This window comes from Poecilia latipinna, unplaced genomic scaffold, assembly GCF_001443285.1.
Source record: "Poecilia latipinna isolate Pla-1442-1.1 unplaced genomic scaffold, P_latipinna-1.0 Scaffold460, whole genome shotgun sequence".
NCBI classification, from domain to species: domain Eukaryota; kingdom Metazoa; phylum Chordata; class Actinopteri; order Cyprinodontiformes; family Poeciliidae; genus Poecilia; species Poecilia latipinna.
Window position 1 is genome coordinate 116,528 of NW_015113076.1, and position 22,252 is coordinate 138,779.

At 38.9% G+C, this 22,252-nt stretch overlaps 1 protein-coding gene across 4 annotated transcripts in view; it reads left to right on the forward strand.

The window, feature by feature from the left end:
- Nucleotides 1-246: 246 nt before the first annotated feature.
- Nucleotides 247-22,252, forward strand: part of pcsk5b (proprotein convertase subtilisin/kexin type 5b) — a 111,263-nt gene continuing 89,257 nt past the window's right edge. For 2 of the 4 annotated variants that reach the window (XM_015039021.1, XM_015039022.1), the window contains exons 1-2: nucleotides 334-1,040; nucleotides 8,271-8,375. In XM_015039021.1, the coding sequence (XP_014894507.1) occupies nucleotides 861-1,040; nucleotides 8,271-8,375 (285 nt within the window). In that variant the 5' untranslated portion in view covers nucleotides 334-860. Of the gene's footprint in view, nucleotides 1,041-8,270; nucleotides 8,376-22,252 lie in introns of all 4 variants that reach the window. The other 2 variants (XM_015039024.1, XM_015039023.1) reach the window with 2 other exon arrangements.

Below are 22,252 nucleotides of genomic sequence, written 5' to 3' on the forward strand. Positions count from 1 at the left end.
GTTAGTCAATACCAAAATGTGCGCGGGCCCCCCATCTATCTTTATTTATTTAGCTGTTTCTCCAAAATGATAAAAAAATAAAAAATAAAATAAAAATAAAAATACGATGGTGACAGTAGAACAACTTCTAGCTTTATTTTATTTTAATTATTTCTTTTTCTTTTTCTTTTTTTCCGGGGGAGGTGTCGCTGGATGAAGTCCTTGAAGTTGGCCCCTGTCCTGCATTAACCCCCTCTGCCTGGACTGCGTCTGCTGCGTCCTCAAACAGGTTGCCTTTAAGACCCAGCGGAGTTGGGAGGGAAACCCCGCGGCTGTAGTTGTTTCTACTCTCCGGATTGTCAGCCAGTTATTTGCGGGGAGGCGCTGTAGCCATTTCGCCACATGAAAGCATGATGCGCTGAGCGACCAACATCCGAGTAGTTGGTGGAGAAGAGAAATCAGCTTTGAGAAGCTCCGCGCGCGCGCGCGCACACCCGCACCAACTCGCGCGTGATTACGCACGGCGCACAGACACGCACACACTTCCTCCTCGTCCTCCGTGGAAAAAAAAAAAAAAAAAAAAAAGAGGGAGAGAGAGGAGCAGAGTGAGAGGGCACACGAACTTCCAACTCTCCCATGTGGAAAGCAGAGGTTTGGAGATAAGGTGTATTTTTTCCCCCTCTTCGGAGCTTTCCCCCCCTCTGTCCCTCTCTTTCTCCCTCGGAGTGTTTTTCTTTTTCTCCTTTTTTCCCCCCTCATCCCGGATATTTGTGTTCCTATGAGAGTCTTGCTCGGCGAGAAGAGAAGTTTGGTTGTTTGCCTGGTCGGCTGAGGAGGAGGAGGAGGAGGAGAAGAAGAGTCTGGTTAAAAGTGGGGGGAAGATGGTCCACAACGCCGCTTGGAGAAGGAGCTTCCTTTGCGTCCTGGCGCTCTATCTCGGCTTTGCGTCCCCGCCGTGCAAAGCTCGGCTTTACACGAACCACTGGGCAGTCAGGATAGCCGGCGGACCCGAGGTGGCCGATCGGATAGCGGAAAAATATGGCTATAGGAACATGGGACAGGTAAGTCACACAGACTGCGCCCGGCCAGAGTTGTGTTTGTGCATTCGTGTTTGCTTCAACTCACGCGAGTTGGACGCAGATTTGAAACGAGGCACAAGTCGGAATCTCAACCGAAACCTGCTCTCCCAACTCTTTCTGCGGCTCTCCGGACCTCAGATCGGGAGAGGGGAGCTGCGGGGAACAAAGACTCGGAGAGCAGGATGGTACAACAGGTGCCTCCTCTCTGGGTTTCCGCAGATTAGTTCAGAAGACACAGTGAACTCGCTTTGAGCCTCGCTCACAGCTGTCTCCTGTGTTTGCTCCTCCTGACACAAACGTGAGAGCAGCCAGCGCTGCTTGGCTCTTGATCTTGGACACCTAAAGGTCCGGAGTGGATCCAGCTTATATAACAGGCAGGGTGTGTGTGTGTGAGAGAGAGAGATAATAACGGATGATGTTCCCATAGAGAATTTGGATTACAAAAAGAGCAACTTTTTTTCACCTCAGGAGAACTTTTTAATAGAAAGAAAGCACATTATGTTCCAGCATAACTTTTAGTGTTGCACCCCTTGCTTATAGGTTCTACCCTTTGAGAAATGGCTGTTTGGGTGCTTTCACAAATCGTCTTATTATGCAAAAGTTTTGAGAATGATATTGCAGCATTTTAAAATGTTACAACAAATGGCGTGTAATTTCTAAAAGTTACTGCTCCAACATTGGTATCGATTACTAGATTTGAATTACCCAGTTTTGACTCAAGCCCAAAATTATTCATACCCCTGCCAGATTTAGGTTCAAAGTCCTCTTTTTATTTGACCAACGTGTTTGGAGCAGTGCAGCCAGAGTTCTGATTTGAATTGCATTGATAATCTGCGGAGGAAGCTGAAGATTAGGGTGATGGCAATGAGGTATTCCAACCTCAAAGACTTGGAGCTCATCAATCCAAGTGGAAACGTTCAAAAAGCTGGCCAGCAATGATAAGATTATAAATAATTTTTGTATGTATGTAATGTTTGTATTGCTGTTTTTTTTTTAAAATTAAAACAAAGTTTTTTTTTGTTCTAAATTGATCGTCTTACCACGCTGTTTGGCTTATCTTTTGTGAGCTGCCTGCATGATTTAGAATCAGTAATAAACTTTTTGGGTGATTGAAAGCATAATTTTAAATCTAGTGGCATGAATAAATTGGGTAAACTGCACCTGCATTGGCAGTTCAAGTCCCAACCGCACTCAGCTGATTTGATGCGGTAAAGCAAGGGGCTTTTGTACAATGTGGTAGAAAATAACTTCCAACAACATATTTAAAGAAGTAGAAAAAGGAAAACTGAAAGTAACTAACAGCAGGATGCTGTGTCGGTGTCGGGAGGTTTTATCCCTTTTCTTCTACATGTGTTTTGACAAAGTTGAAATGGTGGCCGACAAAAGAAGCCCCAAATGTGGACCCCACACACGCTCCAGTACCGCCATCATACATGGGCAGCTCATGCCTGCACTTGCCAGTGTTGGGTGTGCAGACAGCACAGAACATGGGGAGGGGGGCATTCTGACAGGTTGTTGTGGGGTAGCCTAGTCAACAGCTATTGAATCCCCACCACCATCCCCTCCCTCTCCACCTTACCCAGCCTGCCCACCCACCGTACTCCCGGAGAGAGTAGGCCTTAATGGCCTCGTTTATCCCCTCTCTTTGACAGCAACTAATGTGTTGAATCTCTTCTCCCCACCCCCTGCACCCCTTTTCTCAGACACACTCACACACACGCTCCCAATTTTTCCATACTAACCCCCCCTGCACATAGGAATTCCCCGGCAGAGTGGGTTGGTGCCCCCAACCCCCGCCGTTCGCCCTGATTTCCATCTCAATATGGAGCACTCATTGGACTTTGACACCTCATAGACAAGAGTTTCACTTCACTTCCTTATTTTGGGGTCAGCTGAAAGCCGCTCCCATGGGATTGATAGCAGCACGCTCTGGTTGCTTGATGTGAACTCTGACATCTCTGTCATAGCCGACCCTCAGCATGTTTATCGGCACAACATTCATATCACTGTATGTGAAATTAATTTTGGAATATGTTTTATTTTTCACATTAACGTGCAGGTTTTTGCAGTTTAAAGCTGCCTAGAGTGCTCAGGTTGGCTGCTTGTAACAAAGGATAAAATAACAATATGGATGCTAAATTAGGAGAGGGGTTTAATTGGGAGTGGGATCAAGTGCTTAAAGAAAGACAAAGGGGGATGGGACGGAAAAAATGCTGCACAGGGACAATATGGTCTTCTTTACAGGGTTGGGAAGAGGAAATCAGACAAAGATAAGCACACACTGAGAGATGACAGAATGAGGGGCTGAAAGCTGGGACCATGGATGGACGGATGGATGAAAAGAGTTGGCATGGAGTACGAGAGCACCTCGTTGGGGAATTCTGGGTAATCCTCTTAGCTGTGGAGCCCCCTTCCCAGACTAAGACACTGGCTCAAATTGAGTCTAAATCAGCTGATGAGGCCCCAGACGTGGATATCCGTCCAAATTGGTGTTTAGCAGGGATGGGAGAGGATGTGGATCGCATTGAGAGGGTTGGTCATAACCTGGAGCCAGACTGGAGACGCTTGGATCAATAACAACTGAAGATGGTGATTCGTACAGGGCGTTTTTTTTTTTTTTTCTTTTCCCATGTTTTTGGGCTACCAGAATGTGCCTTGCAGACTGTTTGGTGGTTACTAGGTTAAGGGACGAGAGGTTCTAGGATTTGCCAAAAACTGGGGAAGACAAATGCAGGCTAAAAAAAAATAAAGGAATATTCCATTAAAAATCTGCAAGTTTCTCAAAAGGTAACTTGACAACCCAGAGGAGGTAAGAATGAAATCCAGAAAACATTTCAGATAAAATGATTTAAAAAAAGTTACTTTTTTTTGTGTGTTGTGAAATGTTGCATTTTCTAAAACCAGTGCTGTTTAGGTTTAGGTTTCTGTGCTTCTCATTTTGTTTTGTGAAGGACTATGTTCCTTCACAAAACAAAGGAAGGACTTGTTGTGAAGGACAGAAACAAAAACAATTTAATTCTGTTGTTGAAGCTCAGGCAGAAGATGGTGCTGGTCATTTCACCCAATTATAGTTTCGTGATATTGAATTTTGGTAGTCTTGCACCCAAGTTCTTTTTTGGTAAAAAAGGAAACTGCTACATCAAGTTGATGGATCTGGTAATTTTCTATAATCCTAGTCCGCTGAAAGGAGAAGTGGTTATGTGCCTCTGATAAAAGTCTTCCAGGAGGAAGTTGCTCATGGGCAACACAGATTGCTAAAATAAAGTGAGTCAAAAAAAAAATGAAGCTCCTATTACCCCCTCATAGATTTCTTTTGCTTTTGCTTGCTACCACACTGAAATGTTTTAGTAGGATTTTTCGGTATGAAAAGCCTGTTTAAGGTCATACCACTTCATCTTTTTTAAAGATGGTCTATGACGAGGCCTTTTCAGAAACGCCGCCTTTCTATTTTAGTCATTCCAAAATGGACTTGCTGATCACCGTCCTAGCACTGAACGGCCAGGATTTTCTGATGAGATCAGAATTACTGGTTCTATCAATAATTAGGCAAATTCCTTATAGTTCAGAGCAGCAAAGCAGCTCTAGGCTCTGCATCTCACTATTACCGAGTTTAACTGGCAGCATGACCATCTTTTTGTTTTGTTTGTTTCACCAGGTGTAATGGAGCAAATGTCCCAAAAAGCTAGTCGGCAGAATACTTTCCCAAACGTTTTGGGGATCATGAAGATGTTAAGTGTGTATTATTAAGTGATATTAAGTGTGAGACAGGTATTTGTGTCCAGTATAACCAGCTGAGGAGAGGTTTTCAGCTCCAATAGATACTTTTTTTTTCTCACTCTCTATCTTATTGTTGAGTCATGAACACTTTCACTTTGGATGTTGCCGACTTTATCTTTGAGCTCCTGGATGAGTTGTTGCTGGGTTATTGGACTAATTTTGGTTGGAAAACTGCTTGTTAGAAGTGTGACTGTTTCAGTGGTTAGCTGGAGCCCTAAGTCAATAGAATTAACTCGGTCACTCTTTCTAGATTGATCAAATCAGTTGCTTTGACTTCTCCATTGGTGAATTTCTGGAGATCGTTAATTTTTGAGATCCGTTTCCTACTTGTGTCATCAGACAAGTTCCTCCAAGGTGCAGCACTGAGCGGTTCTTTTTAAACCTGTTCTCTTCAGAAGCATTTCTGCTTCTGATAAAACCATCCACGACTAAAACCCTGATTTCTGCTCTGTCTGGACAGCTTGTCCTTTTACTGCAGTTCTGGTGACGTGTGAACATATTCTGCCATATTTCATTAGCCACCTGGCCTATAAAGTGATCAGAACAATAATCGATCCACACAGGGTGACAGATAATAGGACAAAAAGGCAATGTGAGGATGTCAAATTGGGGTTCGAATTGCCAATGGTGCAACCTGATCTGAATCTGGCAGAATCATTCAGAGTAGATTTGTGTGTAATTTTCTCAGCTCCTTGTGTTGTGATTGTCCCCCTGTTTGACTTAAAATGAAAGCAGTAGTGTGATTAAAGTTTGAATTCCCAGTTTGACCGTCTGAGCTGTTACATCATTGTTTATTTGGGCAACGTGCGTGTTTTGTTGAGTTCCCTAGAGAACTCTGCAGATGAGATGAAAATTTAATTAATCTGCGGAAAAAGTCAGGGTTACAAGGCGTTTTTGTGCCCACAATCCTGCATTTTCTCCCTCTCATTCGGCCTCCACGTCATGCTGCTGTTTCTATTGAGAACTTGCAGCAGATTGTTGTAGTTGGATAACATCTGTGGCCCTTAGAAGTACCTGCATATACACCTGTGATCACAGGTTGTCATAGCTACGGTGACAACTCCAGCCTTTAGCGATAGAAAGAGAGGCGATAAGGACATTTTGAAGCTTTGCTCAGGGGTGTAGATGTGAAGCTATTTGGAGTTACTTGTTTCTCATCTCCTCTCAGCGTAAGCTGGAAAATGCGGCCGCGTGTTGGAGTTGAAAGCTGATCTAATGGACTCTGTGGTGGTGGATCTCTGCCGTGGAGCAGCGATGCACCACAGGACCCCTGGCAGCCATGACAGTTTGATCATCTGAAGGATTGAATGGTCTTTATCAATTATTAAAACTAATCACCTTACAGCAGCTTGCCGGCTGTCTACCATTGTTGTTTCTGTGTATCATTTGTCCCGTTTCCCCCCCACAGTCATTCAAAGGTCGTGTTTCATTTTGTCTCGGGTTTCACCTTTTCTCTGACCTTTTATTGCAGTTGCTTTTAAACTTTTAGGAACAAGAAATGTTAACAAACATTAAATTAACTCTTGGTAGTCACTTGTAGAGCACATTCCTTATAGAAACCTATAAATTGCTTACACTATGTGCTGCAGCTGTGGAGAACTTTATCCACACCTGTACAAATTACCATCATAAAGGCACCCGGCCAGACCTTCACACATTTTGTAGCACAAAAGAAACTCACAGCCAGGAAGTCGAGGAGAAGTGTGTCTTATCCTCCATAAAGTCAAGTTACACACTTGATATTATGGAGTCGGTGTTGGACAAAACTGGAAACTTCCCACTCTCAATGGCATCTTTTAGATGTTCTCCTGCTGCAACTCATCAGAATCAATTAAATTGGTTTCCTGCACAACATGGTAACACACCGAGGAATTCAATTACTTAATACAGGTTTGCAGGGGAACATCTTGGATCTTTATGATGGTGGCCCCTGATGAATGGAAATGATTGATCTAGAGTAAGATGACAAGACACAAGCCCAATTCATCGGAGTACCTCTGGGTACAGTCAGTTTATCTACAGGAATCACATTGTCTGTCTTCGGAGCACCACAAACGGATGCCTTCATATCACCATTTTTATCAAAGCCATTTAAACAACAATTTGATTTTGTGAATGCTTCTCAGTCCAAGACCAATGATGCTTAGGAACTATCCACATAAAACCTCATAATGGATGATTTACCAAGATAAACAACTCAAACTCACGAGCCATGTAACTGACATTATGCCAGAACTAATCCAACCTTTTTATTAATCTAAAACCTGGCGGCTTTCCAGTTTGTTATCTTAAATTAGGCAAATCAAAGATGAAACCATTTCAGGAGTATTAAACGTTTCTCTAACGTGGTTGTTGGTCTCTGATCTCCAGATGGAAAGTGGTTCTTTTCTGTGGCTCAGCTTTGTCTTTTTGCCAAGATATGCACTAGTTTATCAGTGCCAAATCTGGCTGTGGTGAAACTCATGAAGTCACTGAAACCAGTGGAGCACCGGTTAGCATCTGAACTGGTTTGGGGGAAAACAAAAATCAGCATATGCATAATGTATTGCATATTTATTGTTCACTGTACACAGTATGCATATCGCAAACAACTGTCTGAGCTGAAATACATTGCAGCCAATGTATTATACTTTCAAATATGGTATTGCCAGTTTTTTTGAAGCAGCATGAAATGTTTCGGAAGATGCGCAAGTCATGAAGAGTTAAAAACTACAGGCCTCAGTCAGGATCAACATTTTTAATGAAACCTTGTGATAGAAAAATTCAATTATTTTGTTCCTGTAGCTGGTTGGACTGTTTCTGGTCTATGTTTGCAGAGCAGAAAGGGTTAAACACTGTTTGTTTATTTATGAACTGCAACTTGTATTGTTACTACGATCTTAAGATATTATCGAATGTTTTCACAATATCCTGCATTCTTGGTGTTGACAATGTGTAATGCTAAAAAAGGAAAATGTGGATTATTTATAGAAAAATATATCAACTTTTTTGCAATTAAGTCATTAATACTTTCTCTACATAAAATAATTGCTCTAATAGAAAAAAACTAATCTCTATCTAGAGCAAATATCTTTTCTTTGTATTTATTTGTATTCATAAAATTGACATGAAGGAAATACAAACCATCATGTCTGTCTCAAAATACCTAAACTATCAATCATCATATCATCATATCTTCCACCCAGTCCTAGTTGGTCACAATATCATGTTTCAATTACATATTTTTCCTGATGTGTAGCTTTGGTCGCTGTTGTACCAAAACTCTGGTAACATCTCCAATAGAATTTATTGGAATAATAAATTTATGTTCTATGGTTTGGTTGTCTAAAGATGGTTCACCAGTAAAAATGCCACCACTGCCTCACTTTAACATATCAATAAGTACAAATAACATATTGATATATATGCATTAATGTCTGCATATGTGCTTTGCAGATTGGGGACCTCAAAGACCACTATCACTTCTTCCACAGTCGGACTATCAAGAGATCAACTTTATCGAGCCGTGGTCGCCATAGTTTCATCTCCATGGAGCCCAAGGTGAGCCTGTGGCCTGCTGTAAGACATGCTGTGTAGACACGTCTGTTGTTCTGTGTCTGTCGGTGGGTCGACTGGCTCAGTCGACTCGGTTGAGACTCAGTGGATCTCTCCTGACTCTGTAATCAAGCTGCTGTTCAGGGTGACAGCTGAGGAAACTCCATGTGTTACTCAGAGTCATGCAGGCGGTTCGCTTTATTAGGGCAATATGTGGATGAAGATTGTTCTTTCAAAATGGGGTTTTGTCTGACTGGAAGACTGAATCATTTTTTTTCTCTGCAGAACAACAGTATCGACCCATACAAGTGCAGAATATAAAAAGGGAACTACATTTCCGACGCTCTGTATGTACAGAAATAGTTAATCTTGTCTAAATAATATAATACACACTGTTACACAGTTAAACTTATGGAGTTACTTGTAAGCCTGGCAGACTTGGGTTTTAAATTATTGTCATTTAGTCTAGAATTTAAAATAATAATAAAATAGCTTGATTAAATTTTAAAACTGATTTATACTCTTCTCTTTAATCAGCGGCAAAATCTTTATTTACATGTTTTTGAAATTTTCCACATTAAATGTTGGTAATATCACGCAATATCCTAGTTAAACTTCAGAGTTCATTTTGCCCATGTCTAACTCAAAAAACTAAAACTCTTGTAAAACATTTTACTACTGAATTTATTCGTAACATTTGTTCCAAGATGTCAATTTCTACAGCTTTAACATAAACTATTTTCTAGTTTTTGGCGTTGCGTTCAGTACCGCCTCAAAAGGAACCAGAATGTAACCGTGTTAATCAGATTTTTTTTACTGTGCCACAGCACAAAGTTCATGGTCTCCACCTTGAACACTGCTGTGCGTCAAACCTTGTTTATCACTCAGACTGTCGAGGCTTTAGGTGCAGCTTGACCCAAAGTGCAGCCACAACATTTGACAAAGTTTTCACTGAAGTTCTTTGGCTTAGAAAAAATAAAAAAAAAAAAAATCTTCCTTGACCCAGTTTTTCTGCCTGTACTCTCATTTGTTCAGAGGCAGATCTCTAAAAGCTACTCCTGAGGGAACCATTTTCACCATGGCTGAAAATGAAATCAAGTTTACTTGCATCCTGCTGTATTAATTTTATATTTCTGATAAATGAATGTAATAGTTGTGTAAAACAACCATGTCGGATGAAAGTAGCTGAAAGTCTTCAATGTTAAACTTCCCATTTACAACAGTGTGTGATTTTTAATAACAAAGAGTGTAATGACACATTTTAACAAACATGTTTGTGAAAGCAAAATTTTCCACACAGTTAAAGTTTCTTAAAACACAAAGATCTTTTCAATAATTTGTAATTAGCAGGACAACATACATCGAATTGCAGATGTCGGAAAAGATTAATCATAACTAGTATAATCATAGTATTCAATAAAACATTGAAATGAACATGTTTTTCTGCTATTGTGCTGGTTTGTATTCCACCTTTTGGGAGCTTATAACAGTAAATAGCCACACATGATGCTGGTTACTGAGCCCAATATACTAAAGACAGGAGAGTGTAGGAAGCCTTGTGATGATTTTTTTTTAAAGCAATTAAACATTTCTCATTCAGCCCATTTCGTCTTCCTCATAGCTGATGGTCCACCTTCTTATTCCAGACTCTAATATTTAGTTTGACTGGTTTTAAACTATTTAAAGTTAATTTGGTATTCTAGGTACATTAAGCAATAGCGTCCGTCATTTGTTTGATTTATGGATTGATTTATGTTGAGAAGACAAATATTTACTTGCAAAAAAAAAAGTTATTTTTTTTTTTCTGTATGAAATGAACAATGCATGTGGGAACTAAATAAATGTTTGTGGCTCAATCTCATGACTTTGGATGTGGACGGCCTAACGAACTAGGTGAAGCTCCGGGGCCGCAGGTTGCAGACCTCTGACTTGGGTGTTCATAAATAAATACAAGCTTCTGCACAGCACTAAATATTCCTAAATAAAGCTGCATTGTTGTTACAAGTTACACATGAAATAAAAATAATTTTGTGCTGAATCTAAAATCTATAAACCCTATATATATTTTTTTCTTATATTCCATAAAAATATACATACACTAAATAGGCTGAGAAAGCCAGACATGTTTTTTTTTTTTTGGTTGCTTTTATGGATTTCAGCTGCATTGTTGTCCTGGTTGTGCACTTTAGCCTGTGTGTTTACAAATGGGGTCCAACCGACCCCACACACGTAAAACTTGTATCATTTGCCACAGTCCTCTATGTTTGCCTCAGTCCTCGCACGCACAAGGGTTAAATCACTTCAATTAGATCGACTCTTCTCAACTCACCCCCAGATCAGAGCCAGACTCAGTGGATAGAAAATTACACATAAAAGCTGCAGAAAATGACATACAACTGCATTTAATTAAAGACAAAGGTGAGCATTTTTATGGTTCTTTAACTCCATAATCCATGAAATAAAAAAAAACAAACAAACAGGGTAAATAAACTGACACGCAGCAGTCTGTGGTACGCATTATGATGTCAGTAAGGGAAAAGAAGATGTCATGTTTGTAACAGTAACAGCACAGTTATGATGAAATAATATGCCGTTGAACATTATAAGTGCCCAAACTAGTATTCAATTCAATCCAAAAAGACTTTTTTCTTCCCACAAGAAAGTTAAATGTCGTAACTCATGCGGCGGAAGTATCTTCAAAGAGTCATTGAGCATGTTGATGCTGTGGGCAGGAAGGATCTCAGGCAGCAGTCAGTCACACAACAAATCTGAGCAAGCCTCTGACTGAAGACTGTTGCTGTGTGACTGTCATGAGACGCTAAGAGCTTAATATCTGATGATGCCATCAGTTATTAGGAAGCAATGCTTATCCAGCTCATTTACTTTTGCCGCTCCTCTTTAACTTTCTGTCTGTCCGTTTGGTTATGCCAATGCTGCTATGGTAATGCTATAATGGTTCACTGTTAGATAAAGCCACCATTTTAATAAGTTTCCATTGCTTAGCTGAACAAAATAAATTAGGTTATTATTAGAAATTCTCCCCTATTTCATTTAAACTAAAAAGGAACATGAAGTTATGTTTTCAGACTTTTTGTGGAGCAAAAAGTCAGTTTTTTCTTTTTAAATGACTGTAGAAAAACTGTTATTTGAACATGATGATCTTGCATTTTTTTAAGTATTGCCCGAAGACAGTATGGTAGCGTAGGCAGTTCGGTACAGCTGCACAAAATCTTTCTTTTATGGGTGTAAAATGTCAATACACTGGGATGAAATGGTATGGTTTGCTTACCAGATAAGGGTAGAAAGCTCTAATCTTTTATCTTTTACATATTTTGCCTTCATCTTTCACACTCAAGCTTGTTTAGATTTGCTTTTTTTTATGAAGTGGGTCACATTTTCATACAAGCTGAGACTTGACTTGGAAAACTACAGACATGAATGCATGATGAGCAGTAAGGATCAGTAAAGAAGCATCACAGTGTTTAAGCTACAGTAGAGAGTCAAAAAAGAAGAGAGACACCTTCTGTCACCTACACCTGGTCGTCTTATAGCTCGGTTCATGTTGGGTTTTTTTTTTAAATTCCATTCTTTTTCTTTACCTATGCTCCTTTGATTCCCTCTTTTGCTTCCAGTATACGCGTCTCCTGTCCCGATTCTTCTGTCTTCATGCCCTCTTGGGCCCGACACTGTGCCTGGTGGAGGCAGTCTGATGCCAGCTGGCTGAGATACGGATTTTAGCAGACTGGATGAGGAACAGAAGGTTAACTGAGAGAAAACCGAAAGGGAGATGAACCATAGAAACTAAATGAAGAAAGCCTGGACCGTACAGTAATTGAGCTGTCAGCTTTTATCCCTACAGAGCAATCTGCAGACCAGTCTGTGTTTGGGTCTCAAACTGATGGCCAGTTTGCTCCAGCTGAGTCTGGCGCACTGCTAATGATGTTTTGCAATCAGGTTTTGTGATGACAGCCGTGCGCGTTTTTTTTCTTTTTTTTGTGTGTGTGTACGAGTGAGTCAGATGGGTGTAGCAGAGCCATGAAAAGACGCACCCTGCCATCCCCAGTACTTACTGGCACGCATGTTACCATGGCGATGCAGCACAGATTACCAGTTTATGTCACCTGACTAAACGTGGTGTCACTCGCCAGTCGGGTCATTTTCCAAGATAAAAAGAGGTCACGGTGCTGAGAAGCATCCCAAGAAGGCTACATGTGGCAGAAACGAGTATGCTGGTCGCAGTCATTTTAAATTCCTGAAATACGTCTTGAAGGTTTAAACTGAGGGAAACGTTTAAAACCGTTAAATTAACTGCAGTTCACATTGTACATTGTTTAGCATTTATCGAGCTTCAAAAATGATCTATATAATAAAAAGATAAGCTAAATCAAAAAGTTGAACGCTTGAGGTCTCAATTACTATATCTACCACACACCTTCACAGAGCAGCTGCTCTTCACTCTGGGCCTCACAAAGTGTTGGTGACATTGGAACACCGATTTTATTTACTCCTGTTAGCGATTAAAGTGAACGCATTGGTGATTAAAAGCATGAATAAATGAGTGCTTTTGAGCTAGTTCTAGAACTACTTTGTTGGAAAATTCCCCCAAGGAAGTGCAAATGGAAATTTTATGGCATCTCAAACTCAAAGATAAACCTGTCAGGATGTACTGCTCAAAGATCAAAGTCTTTTTGAGGTTTGATAAGACTCCTTGGAGAAACAACCTTGCATATTAATACTTGATAAAATTAGAAACATCATCCTATAAGTTTGTTTCATTTTTCTTGAGTAAATTGGCATTCATTAGTCTCTTCTCCGCTTTGTTTTGGTGATTTAATAAATGCTCATGACAAGTTTTACAGGAGCTTTTAGATTAAATTGGCAGTAGTGAAAAGAACAAAAATTGTTCTGCAAAACACTTGTAGTTTAACACTATCTTATAGAAAGACGACAGATTGAGACCATTTTCGTTTTTACATTGTTCAGCTGCTGACAGTTTTTTTATTTTAAGTTGCACAATGCGCATCACAACAATACATCTCTGTTGTCTTAGTTATTTCAGAGTCCAGAGGTCGGCACTGGCCCGGTGTCACGTGTCCTTTTTACTTATGGGTGACAACAATTAACCGTGTCAACACGACTTGCCGTACTGTGACAATCCTAATGTGTTTATGGCTTAAAGACAAAAACATGATCCAGTTGAGAATAGATTCAGATCAAGCTAATGTTTCATATTATTGCTATAGGAGAATAAAAAACGAATAAAAGACTTTTACTCGATTCAACTTAACGTGGAATCGGGTAAAAGCTGTGCTCAGACGTTCTAGCGCCAGCAAACAGGAACTGCTTCGTTTTAGGTTGCAACATTCTTCTTGGTAATTTGCTAAGTTGCTGAGTAATGCCATTTGTAGCAACACTGATATCTTAAGAATGAAAGCTTGAGAGTCATCACAGATTTTTTATTTTTGTTACAGTATTCTTAAAATACAAAATGAAAATAACTGTTACACTTAGACTGAATTCACCTCAGAGGGACGAAGAGGGATTAGCCCGTAGCTGCATGTGGAAGAGTTTTGTTCATGACGTGAAAGCACTAAGGAACCATTGATGACGCACTCTACTGTCATGGACGGAAATCTTGTTGCTGTTGAAGGCTTATGTCTGAGCCAGATGCAGCAAGCAATACGTTAATTAACCACATAATAAATCAAAATAAGCTCCATAATTTCCATTCTAATGGTTAATATTTTTTTGGAGGGCAGTTTTGTTGACAGATTTTATAATCTGTTACATCTATTGTTTCAGTTGTGGTTTTTATTTCTGTTTTATTTATTGTTTTTGGGCATTTTGTTTATTTATGTGGTTATTTAAAATATCCCCCAGTTCCAGTGTGAGTTTTTTTTTTTTTACAAAATTAAAGTTTATTGGTCTTGAGAGGACAAACTTTTCATTATTCTGGCGTTATCATTACATTACTTGAAAATGGTCTCAAAACAACGTCATCGCAATAATAACTTATTGTCCATCAAAATTTGTAATTGATACAGGCCTACAAACATCACAGCCTGTCTTAAATGCCTTGAGAACATCTAAATGTTTAAGCGACAACTTGGGAGAAAGTGCTGTAGTCATACGAGACCAAAATGAAGTTCTTTGGGACCAACTCGGCCCAACATGTTTGGTTTATCCTTATCCTGTCACCTTTGGAGGTGGAAGAGTTATTGTTTGGGGAGATTTTTTCTTCTAGGGATGTTTAGGAAGAAACTTTATTGAGCCAGAACAATGAAGATGGGTCTTGTATTGGTCTTGCTGGCAAGGCAACAAAGAAGGGGCTAAAGAGGAAGCACATAAAGAGGTGACTTTAGTCTCTCAGTCCTACAGAAAATCTGTGGAGGAAGCTGAAACTTTGAGTTGCCAAGTGGCGGTCAAGAAACCCAAAGAATTTAGAGTGTTTCTGTAAAATGCCCCCTGAGATCTCTGCAAACTTACAGGCCAACTACAAAAAAAAAAAAAAAATGACATCTCCGAATTGTGCTGGCCAAATGGATGATTCTCAAAGTCGTACCAAGTCAAACTGGTTGTTTCACGCACTGATGAGCAAAGCAACTTTTAACTTTATTTAAAGAGATTTTGTTATATTTTTGTGTATTTTCTCTCCACATTAAAATTAGCCGTTTAGACTGAGCTGCCCCATCCAGTCTGAAGAGCTTGGATGATGTTTGGTTAGTGCACGTCTCTAAGCAATCGCACCACACAGCTGGTACGAAACTCTTTCTTTCACTTGAGAAATATTTCTAAATTAAGAAGGCTGGTGTTAGGACATGGATTAGAGAAGATCTCCCATGCTTTTGTTTCTTTATATTTACGTTATTCTGCAGCGTCACTTTCTTACTAAAACCAAGCAGAGGACACACACACCAGTCCTGTGTTAATGTTTCTGGGTGGCTAGCAGGTACTTTTAGAGTTCACTTTAACATGCTGCAGTTAATCTTCAGGGCTTTGCGGCTTCAAAACTTGTAAATGTGGAGTTCGCTCTATTCAGACATTCACACGTTGACTGTATGAGATGCTTCTCTTGTCTTTTTGTGGTATTGACGGCATTGACTACTTTAAAAGTCAGCTGACGACTCTTTATTCAGCTAAACTTTTAGTTTTTACCATCTACTTTTATTCTTTGTCCTTCTTTTTGTTCTCTTATTGTTTGTATGATATTTTAAAGCAAGTTGGGATTTATATCTTTCAGAGGTGTGGTGGAGTATATCAGCTTCCCAAAATAAATTTTCTTTCAAATATCTGACTTTTGATATTTATGCCAATATATATATAGAATAAGTGAATCTGTGAATATTCAACCGTGACTAGGTGGAAGCCCAGTGATTATATTAATGCTGCAATAAGTAATGTTTATAAAAAAAATATATTTTTCATGAATTTGTTAAAACTGTCACTATGTCCTGATGGTATGAGACAGATAATCTGTGACAAAGCTGAGCTCCTCTTCCTTGAGGTCCTACCGTCGTCTGCAGAAACACACTGCTTCTGGTCAGAAACGACCAATCAGAGCCAGGAGGAGGGTCTTAACGCTGTCAATCAACCAACGTGTACATGTTGCTCACACCTTCCCCTCCCCGGAGCCTGCCTTAAATACCCAGATCTGTTGAGAAGAGTCTTAAAATGTGCTACAATTGTCCTCACACAGTTAATATTTAATTTTTGTATCACTTTAGAAAGTTTTTGAATATTTTGTTGGACTTTTCAAAGTGAAATAAACTTCTTGTCCATTTGACACAACTTTTTTTTTTTTTTGTGGAGTTTACTGACATCAACTTTATGGAAACCAAACTCCACATTATTACTGTGTTTTTAGCTTTAAGCCAAATCTGAAACACAAACTTGTAGGGGATTGATCAAATTAAAACAAAAAGTTGGCACTTGACAGCATGAGCAACGCTGCACATTACATCATGTGTTTGTCTTTTCTAATCTGAAATTGCATCCGGATAAAGAAAGATGTCTGAACTCGACCAAATCTCCAGAGCTTTGAATTCCAAACAAGAAACACAAATAAATCATTGCATTTTATATAAACCCTTTGTTCCCTCCGACGTGTTTTTGTTCGAAATAACTACTGCAATGCAAATCTGAAATCCCTCTCCAACTGTTTAATGTTGAGTGTAAGCAATAATTACAGTATTATAGTATTATTTTCCCTCTTTTGTATCCTTTTGATGTGTTGTCAGAGATTAGTACAGAATTACATCTGCGGCTCTGTTTTTAATGCTGGATCGTTCTGTTTGCAGTCTTTTTCACTAATTTCCACAAGTGTTTAAATGAAATTACTAATTTGGACAAAACTCATTTCAAAATGTTTTTTTCCCCACTTACTCCTTAATTTCTTTTTTCTTTAAATTACTTTTAAAAATATATTTAGGTGGGTTTTATTTGACAGTACAGGCCATATATTTTTATTTACCATTGAAGGAAGCTTAATATTTATAATAACAGACATGTTCAGTAACGGTAATCTTTTACTGAACACGTTTCTTCTGAGTGAAAGTAATATTAATGTTTCAAAGGTATCCTGTCAGAGTCCTGACTTTTATCTGTGTGGTAATCTTTGGAACTGCAATAAAGATTAGGGTGATGGCAGGGAGGTCTTCTGACCTCTATCACTTGGAGCTCATCAATAAAGATAAATCATCAAATTACCAGTGGAAACTTGTCAAAAAGCCAGTAAGCAAAGATTTAACTGAGTAATTTTAATAATAAAAACAAGAAGAGACAGTCAAAAGGGTTTTTTTTATGTGTAAAAACAATGAAATGGGGAAAAAATATTTAATTTATGAGAAGAGTTAAATTGTTGGCATTGCTTTCCTTAAACATAATTTTTTTAAAATTATTTTATCATTCCTTTTTAGAAACAAACTTGTGTGTTAAATGAAAATAATTTAAAATCTCAATCTGCCAGGATTGTAAATAATTTGGTCCAAACTTTAAGTCAGAACTGTGCAGATCTTTGTTTGTATGAAGTCCTTGTATCAAATCTCCCCTCTGCTTTAAATTGAACAAATTCACAAATTAAGACTCGGTGTGCTAAGAAACCACCGTTTCCTGAAGTCTCTAAAAAGTTTGAGTTTCTCAAATGTGCTTAAGTCAGTGCAATAACCGGCTCCTTCTCTCAGGCCAAAAGGTTTATGAGTATTCTGCTTGCTATTTTTTTCCTCTTCAACTCCCAGCTTACATTTTTGTAGCCTGCAGCTCAAACATCATCACACAAACAGCAGTGAAAGTGGATCAATTTGTTCCCATTTGCTCTACTGAAGTGAACTCTTCCCCAGTTTCCCCTGGTTACTGACCCAGCCAGCAAGAGAGCCACCTGCAAACCCTTACACAGAGCTCGAATGAGAGCTGGGGGGGGAGGAATGAGAGGAGGAAGAGGCAGGGATAGGAGCGAGTAAAACGACGACAGTCTGAGGGAGCAAATGGGCATCTGTGGATAAGAGGAGCGGAAAATGTAATGAAAAAGAAGTGCTAAGAGAGCAGTAAATCAGGGGCAGAGAGGAGAAGGGAAGAAGACTTGAGATAACTGGGAATCAGACTGGAAGAAAAAGCACAATAGGAACTTTGACATTGGAGCAGAGGTGTTAGCAGGCAATCCAGTGTTCAATCAAATTGGAGTTAAGTGGCTAAATAGATTGTCACACCTCAAAGCCGGCCAAAGAACCGGCACAAAAACAACTTGAGCAATATATCGCCAAGCTTTAGGGGGGCAGTAACGACAGGCAGTGTTGTTTTTGTTTGGATAAACTCTGGCACACAAAATCAAATCGATCTAGATAGCAGTAGTTTGTTTTTATTTTTTATTAAAGAACAGGAAGGCCACAGCGCTCGAAAGAGGATGGCCTTTTTCTCACCTGTGGGTATTAAGCAAAATGAGGACACAACTTTTAAATGTATTGCCAGAAAAGAAATGTATCATTATCTGTGTAATCTACTTGAAGTTGTGCAGTTCCAGTTTGTGAGGAAGTAATTTCATCAGATTTCCCAGTTGGGCGTAAATAAAGGTATTCTAGCAGCGTGATTGACAGAAAAGTCAGCCTGAAGTTTCAGTGAGGGGTTTTTCCCCCTCAATTTATCTCCTTTTTATAATTTATAAGTATCAACTTTTTAAATCCAGCTCTCTTGCACTCCCTTTTCAAATGCCGCCCTGGGCAGCCGCCGATATGACCCATGTCAAAATGCCACTGACCATAAACAAAGGGTTTTGTAGAGAAAAATGCATGTACAATATATCCATTTTATTTTAGTTGGGTACACTTGTCCTCACTTAATAACTTTTAACGTTTTTTTGAAATGTATTATATTTTCTGGATTATTCAGAACATCCCAATCATCACACAATTTCCCTAATAAAATTTTAATTTTTCATTATCACAATGTATAACTTTTGTTTTAATAGTATTTGTATTCCAGTCTTGAAAAGTTGAAGTAAACATCAGTAGACTCATCTGCAGTCAGTTTTTTCATCTTACTACTTTTAAAAAGAAAAAACAGCATATAATTGCTCACAGAGACAGATGCACTTATGAAAATTAAAGCAGGATGTGGCAACAGAAGAATTTTTTTTTAGGGAAGTCTGTGACCATAAAAATGCACAACGTTTTGACTGTCTGTGAAAATTTAAGACAGTTCTTCATCCATCCAGGAAAAATTTCCTTGCTCTTCCCCCCATCCATCCGCAGGTCAAATCTCTTTAAAAAGACCATTGCGTTCGTACTGAAACGTAAATAAAACCAACGTTATAGCCCTGCAAACACCTGAGACTGAGTTTTGTGGGACATATATGACAGAACAACAATATGCCTGTTAGAAAAATGACCAAGCAGAGGAAACTTTATGGTTTAGATCAGATCCTGATATACGAGTTTACATATCCAGTGTTTACTGCTTTTTGTTGTTGTTGTTGTTGTACTTGTGTAAGTCGACATGAATAAACCACACAGTCATTATCAGCTTTTGTGCATACACCTTTAATTGTTTTAGTTTTTTTTAGCCTTCAGTGTTGGTTTCAGTTTACATCACAAAACATATTTATCTCTTAAAGATTTATTTATTTTTATTTTTATTTTTTTGTCATACTTAAATTACTTAGTACATTGAAAGATCTCTGAACTCCTTGCTTCAACCGGCTTGTAGTTTGGATTTAATTTTCATGTTAACCTCCAGAGGTAAACTTTCTATTTGAATCACTGCATTAACATTCTTGAGCTTGAACTGATGGTCGGATGTTGTGACTCGGTGCCTCCTTATCGTCCAGATCCTGAAACAGCAAAGCAGGCCCTGAACATCATACTACTACCGATGTTTGACTGCCATTATCTCTATTTGAAATGTTGTTAGTGTATCTCCACATCCAAGCGGATACCACCCAAGTTCTACTTTGGTCTTATCAATCGGAGTATGTTTAGATTTGAGAATCAATAAGTTGTTTTTTTTTATGGAGGGAAATGTGTGTTGGATATTTTTTTTTATGATTTCCTGGATGAGTCCTTGGTTTGTTCTTGCCTTTTTTTTGGAAGAGATCTTTTAGCCCATTTCATGCTGGCAGACAGGTTCTAGTTTTGACTATGGGTCTGGCGGTAATCAGGCCTTGGTAAAGCCAGTGAAGTTGAAATCAGCTTTCTAAAAAATATGCAAAATCACAGTTGATCTGTGAGGCATGTTAAAAATAACACGTTTCATGTTGAGGTTGTAAACTCACATTTCCAGTAAAATAAAGAGACTTGATTGTTTTATGGAAAGCTCTGTATTATTAAATACACTTTCTTTAACCAGATGAGGAATGCTTTAGATGATGCTTGATTTAGATAAATAAATATGATGTATAAAGCTGCTGGTTTACTAAAAACACATCGAGTTCATCTGCATTTGGGTTTGTACAGTTGGAGAAACCACAGCATGAAAACAAATCCATGAGATCAAGTCTGTTTATTAAAGATAGCATCAAGCTAAATTTATTTGAACTGAAAAACTTAACTTATTGTGTCAAAATTACACAAATTTTATTTTTAATTGTTTGTATCAAAAAAAGTCTTGATGTTTGCGCATGAAATGAAGCATGGTGCATAATTTTACATAAAGAAACAAATGCAACTGCAGCTCTTACTTGCACCATCTCTCCTTGCACGAATTGGCCTGCTTGATATCAACATGAAGGCTGCAGGCCTCCACAGCCACAGCTCCATAAAAGGACGTGTTTCCTGTGAGCAGCTTGCTTCTCTGTAGTTGGGATCAGACATTCTGGTAGTTCCAGAAGAAGCTACTGAACAGTTTTGGACTTCAGTGGACAAGATCGGCTTAAAAGATCTGCACATTTCGGCTGATAGTGAGCTTTGTATAAATTCAATGAGATTTTATACATACAGTAAACATGCTTAATTTGAAAATAGTTTCAGGTTCAGTGTCTTTGCTCCTTTAAAATGTAGTAAAAGTATTGCAAATGATGCAAAGGTTGTCTTATTTTTCTTCAGATGTTGGATATATGTGTTGCGACGTGATTGAAAAATCACTTTTAGTTTTCAAAAAAGTCCAATTAAAGCTTTGGAAGGCTTCATGGATCTTAGATTTGCAAGTTGCAGGAAGGCTCAGACACTCTGTGGGAGTTGCTTTGGAGCTAATGGGTTGTGTAAATGGTCACTTTGAAGCCGATGGTTCCGATAGTGGTCCGAAGTGAAATGAGCTGAGACTTCAGCACATGGAGGAAGCTTCGGGCTTTTTCTCCATCTCCGATCACTTTGTTTCTCTTTGCCCTGATTTCTTTTCCTTCATATCTTGCTGTGCTCTGCACATTTATTGAATTACTTCACAAATGGAAAGTGTTCTTTTTTTCTTTAGCCTTTCTTCACAACATTGTAAACAATATATGTAGCTAAGAAATCCAGATTATTTACTATAAAATCAATTATTCCCACCTCTTGCTCCCTTTTGGTCCCTCATGCAATTTGTTTTTCACTTGTCTGCTCTTCAAGCTCAGACTTCTTTCATTCACTCTCCTGGGACTCCTTCTCTTCAGCTCTTTATCGCCTCTCCTCCTCTCATCTTATCTTGTCTTGTTGCCTCGCTCTCCAACTCTCCAGAGATCCCGTGGATTGTTTCAGTGTACGAGACCAGATAATCACTCCGCAGTCATCATGTCAGCTTTTCTGTTCTTCTTTTTTTTGTTCCTGTTCTCCTCTCCGTCTGCAGAGGCTGCATAGATGTAGAGAAATGTTTTACTTTTACAGAGGTGCAGTGAGTAATATGCGGGGAATCATCAATTTCTGAATGTCTGGTGAACTATATATAATATATATAAAAAAATTATTGCCCTTTGTGTGCATTTTTTTTGTCTGAGCATCACTTTTACAGTCAGACTTCTAGCTTCACAACCACGTATATATCTGAAAACACGCTTTGTAAAATGTGAATTTTATTACAGTTTGTCACACTACAGCCTTAAACTTCTTTTAATTTAATAACATTTCGTGACAGAGCAAGACAAAGTACCACATCATTTTTAAGGGAAATGACCCCGCCATCCCACTGGAGTTATATCTCCTGGTTTTTTGTGGCTCATCTCAACCCACTTTGCACATCTAGAGATGGACATTTGGTCCTGTTCTGTTTTCCAAAGTAACTCCATCTCAGTCGGATTGTTGCCTCGCAGATTTTCAACCAGATTTAGGCCTGGACTTTGACTGGGCCATTCAAACACATCAGAGTTGGGCTTTTGTGGTCTTCAAAGTGTTCTTCCTTTCTCTGTTTGAAAGGTTCTGATGTAAATGAATTGATTCGTTTTTTTTTTTTTTTTTTTTTTTAGGTTTTCATTTTTCAAGTTTTTTTTATTT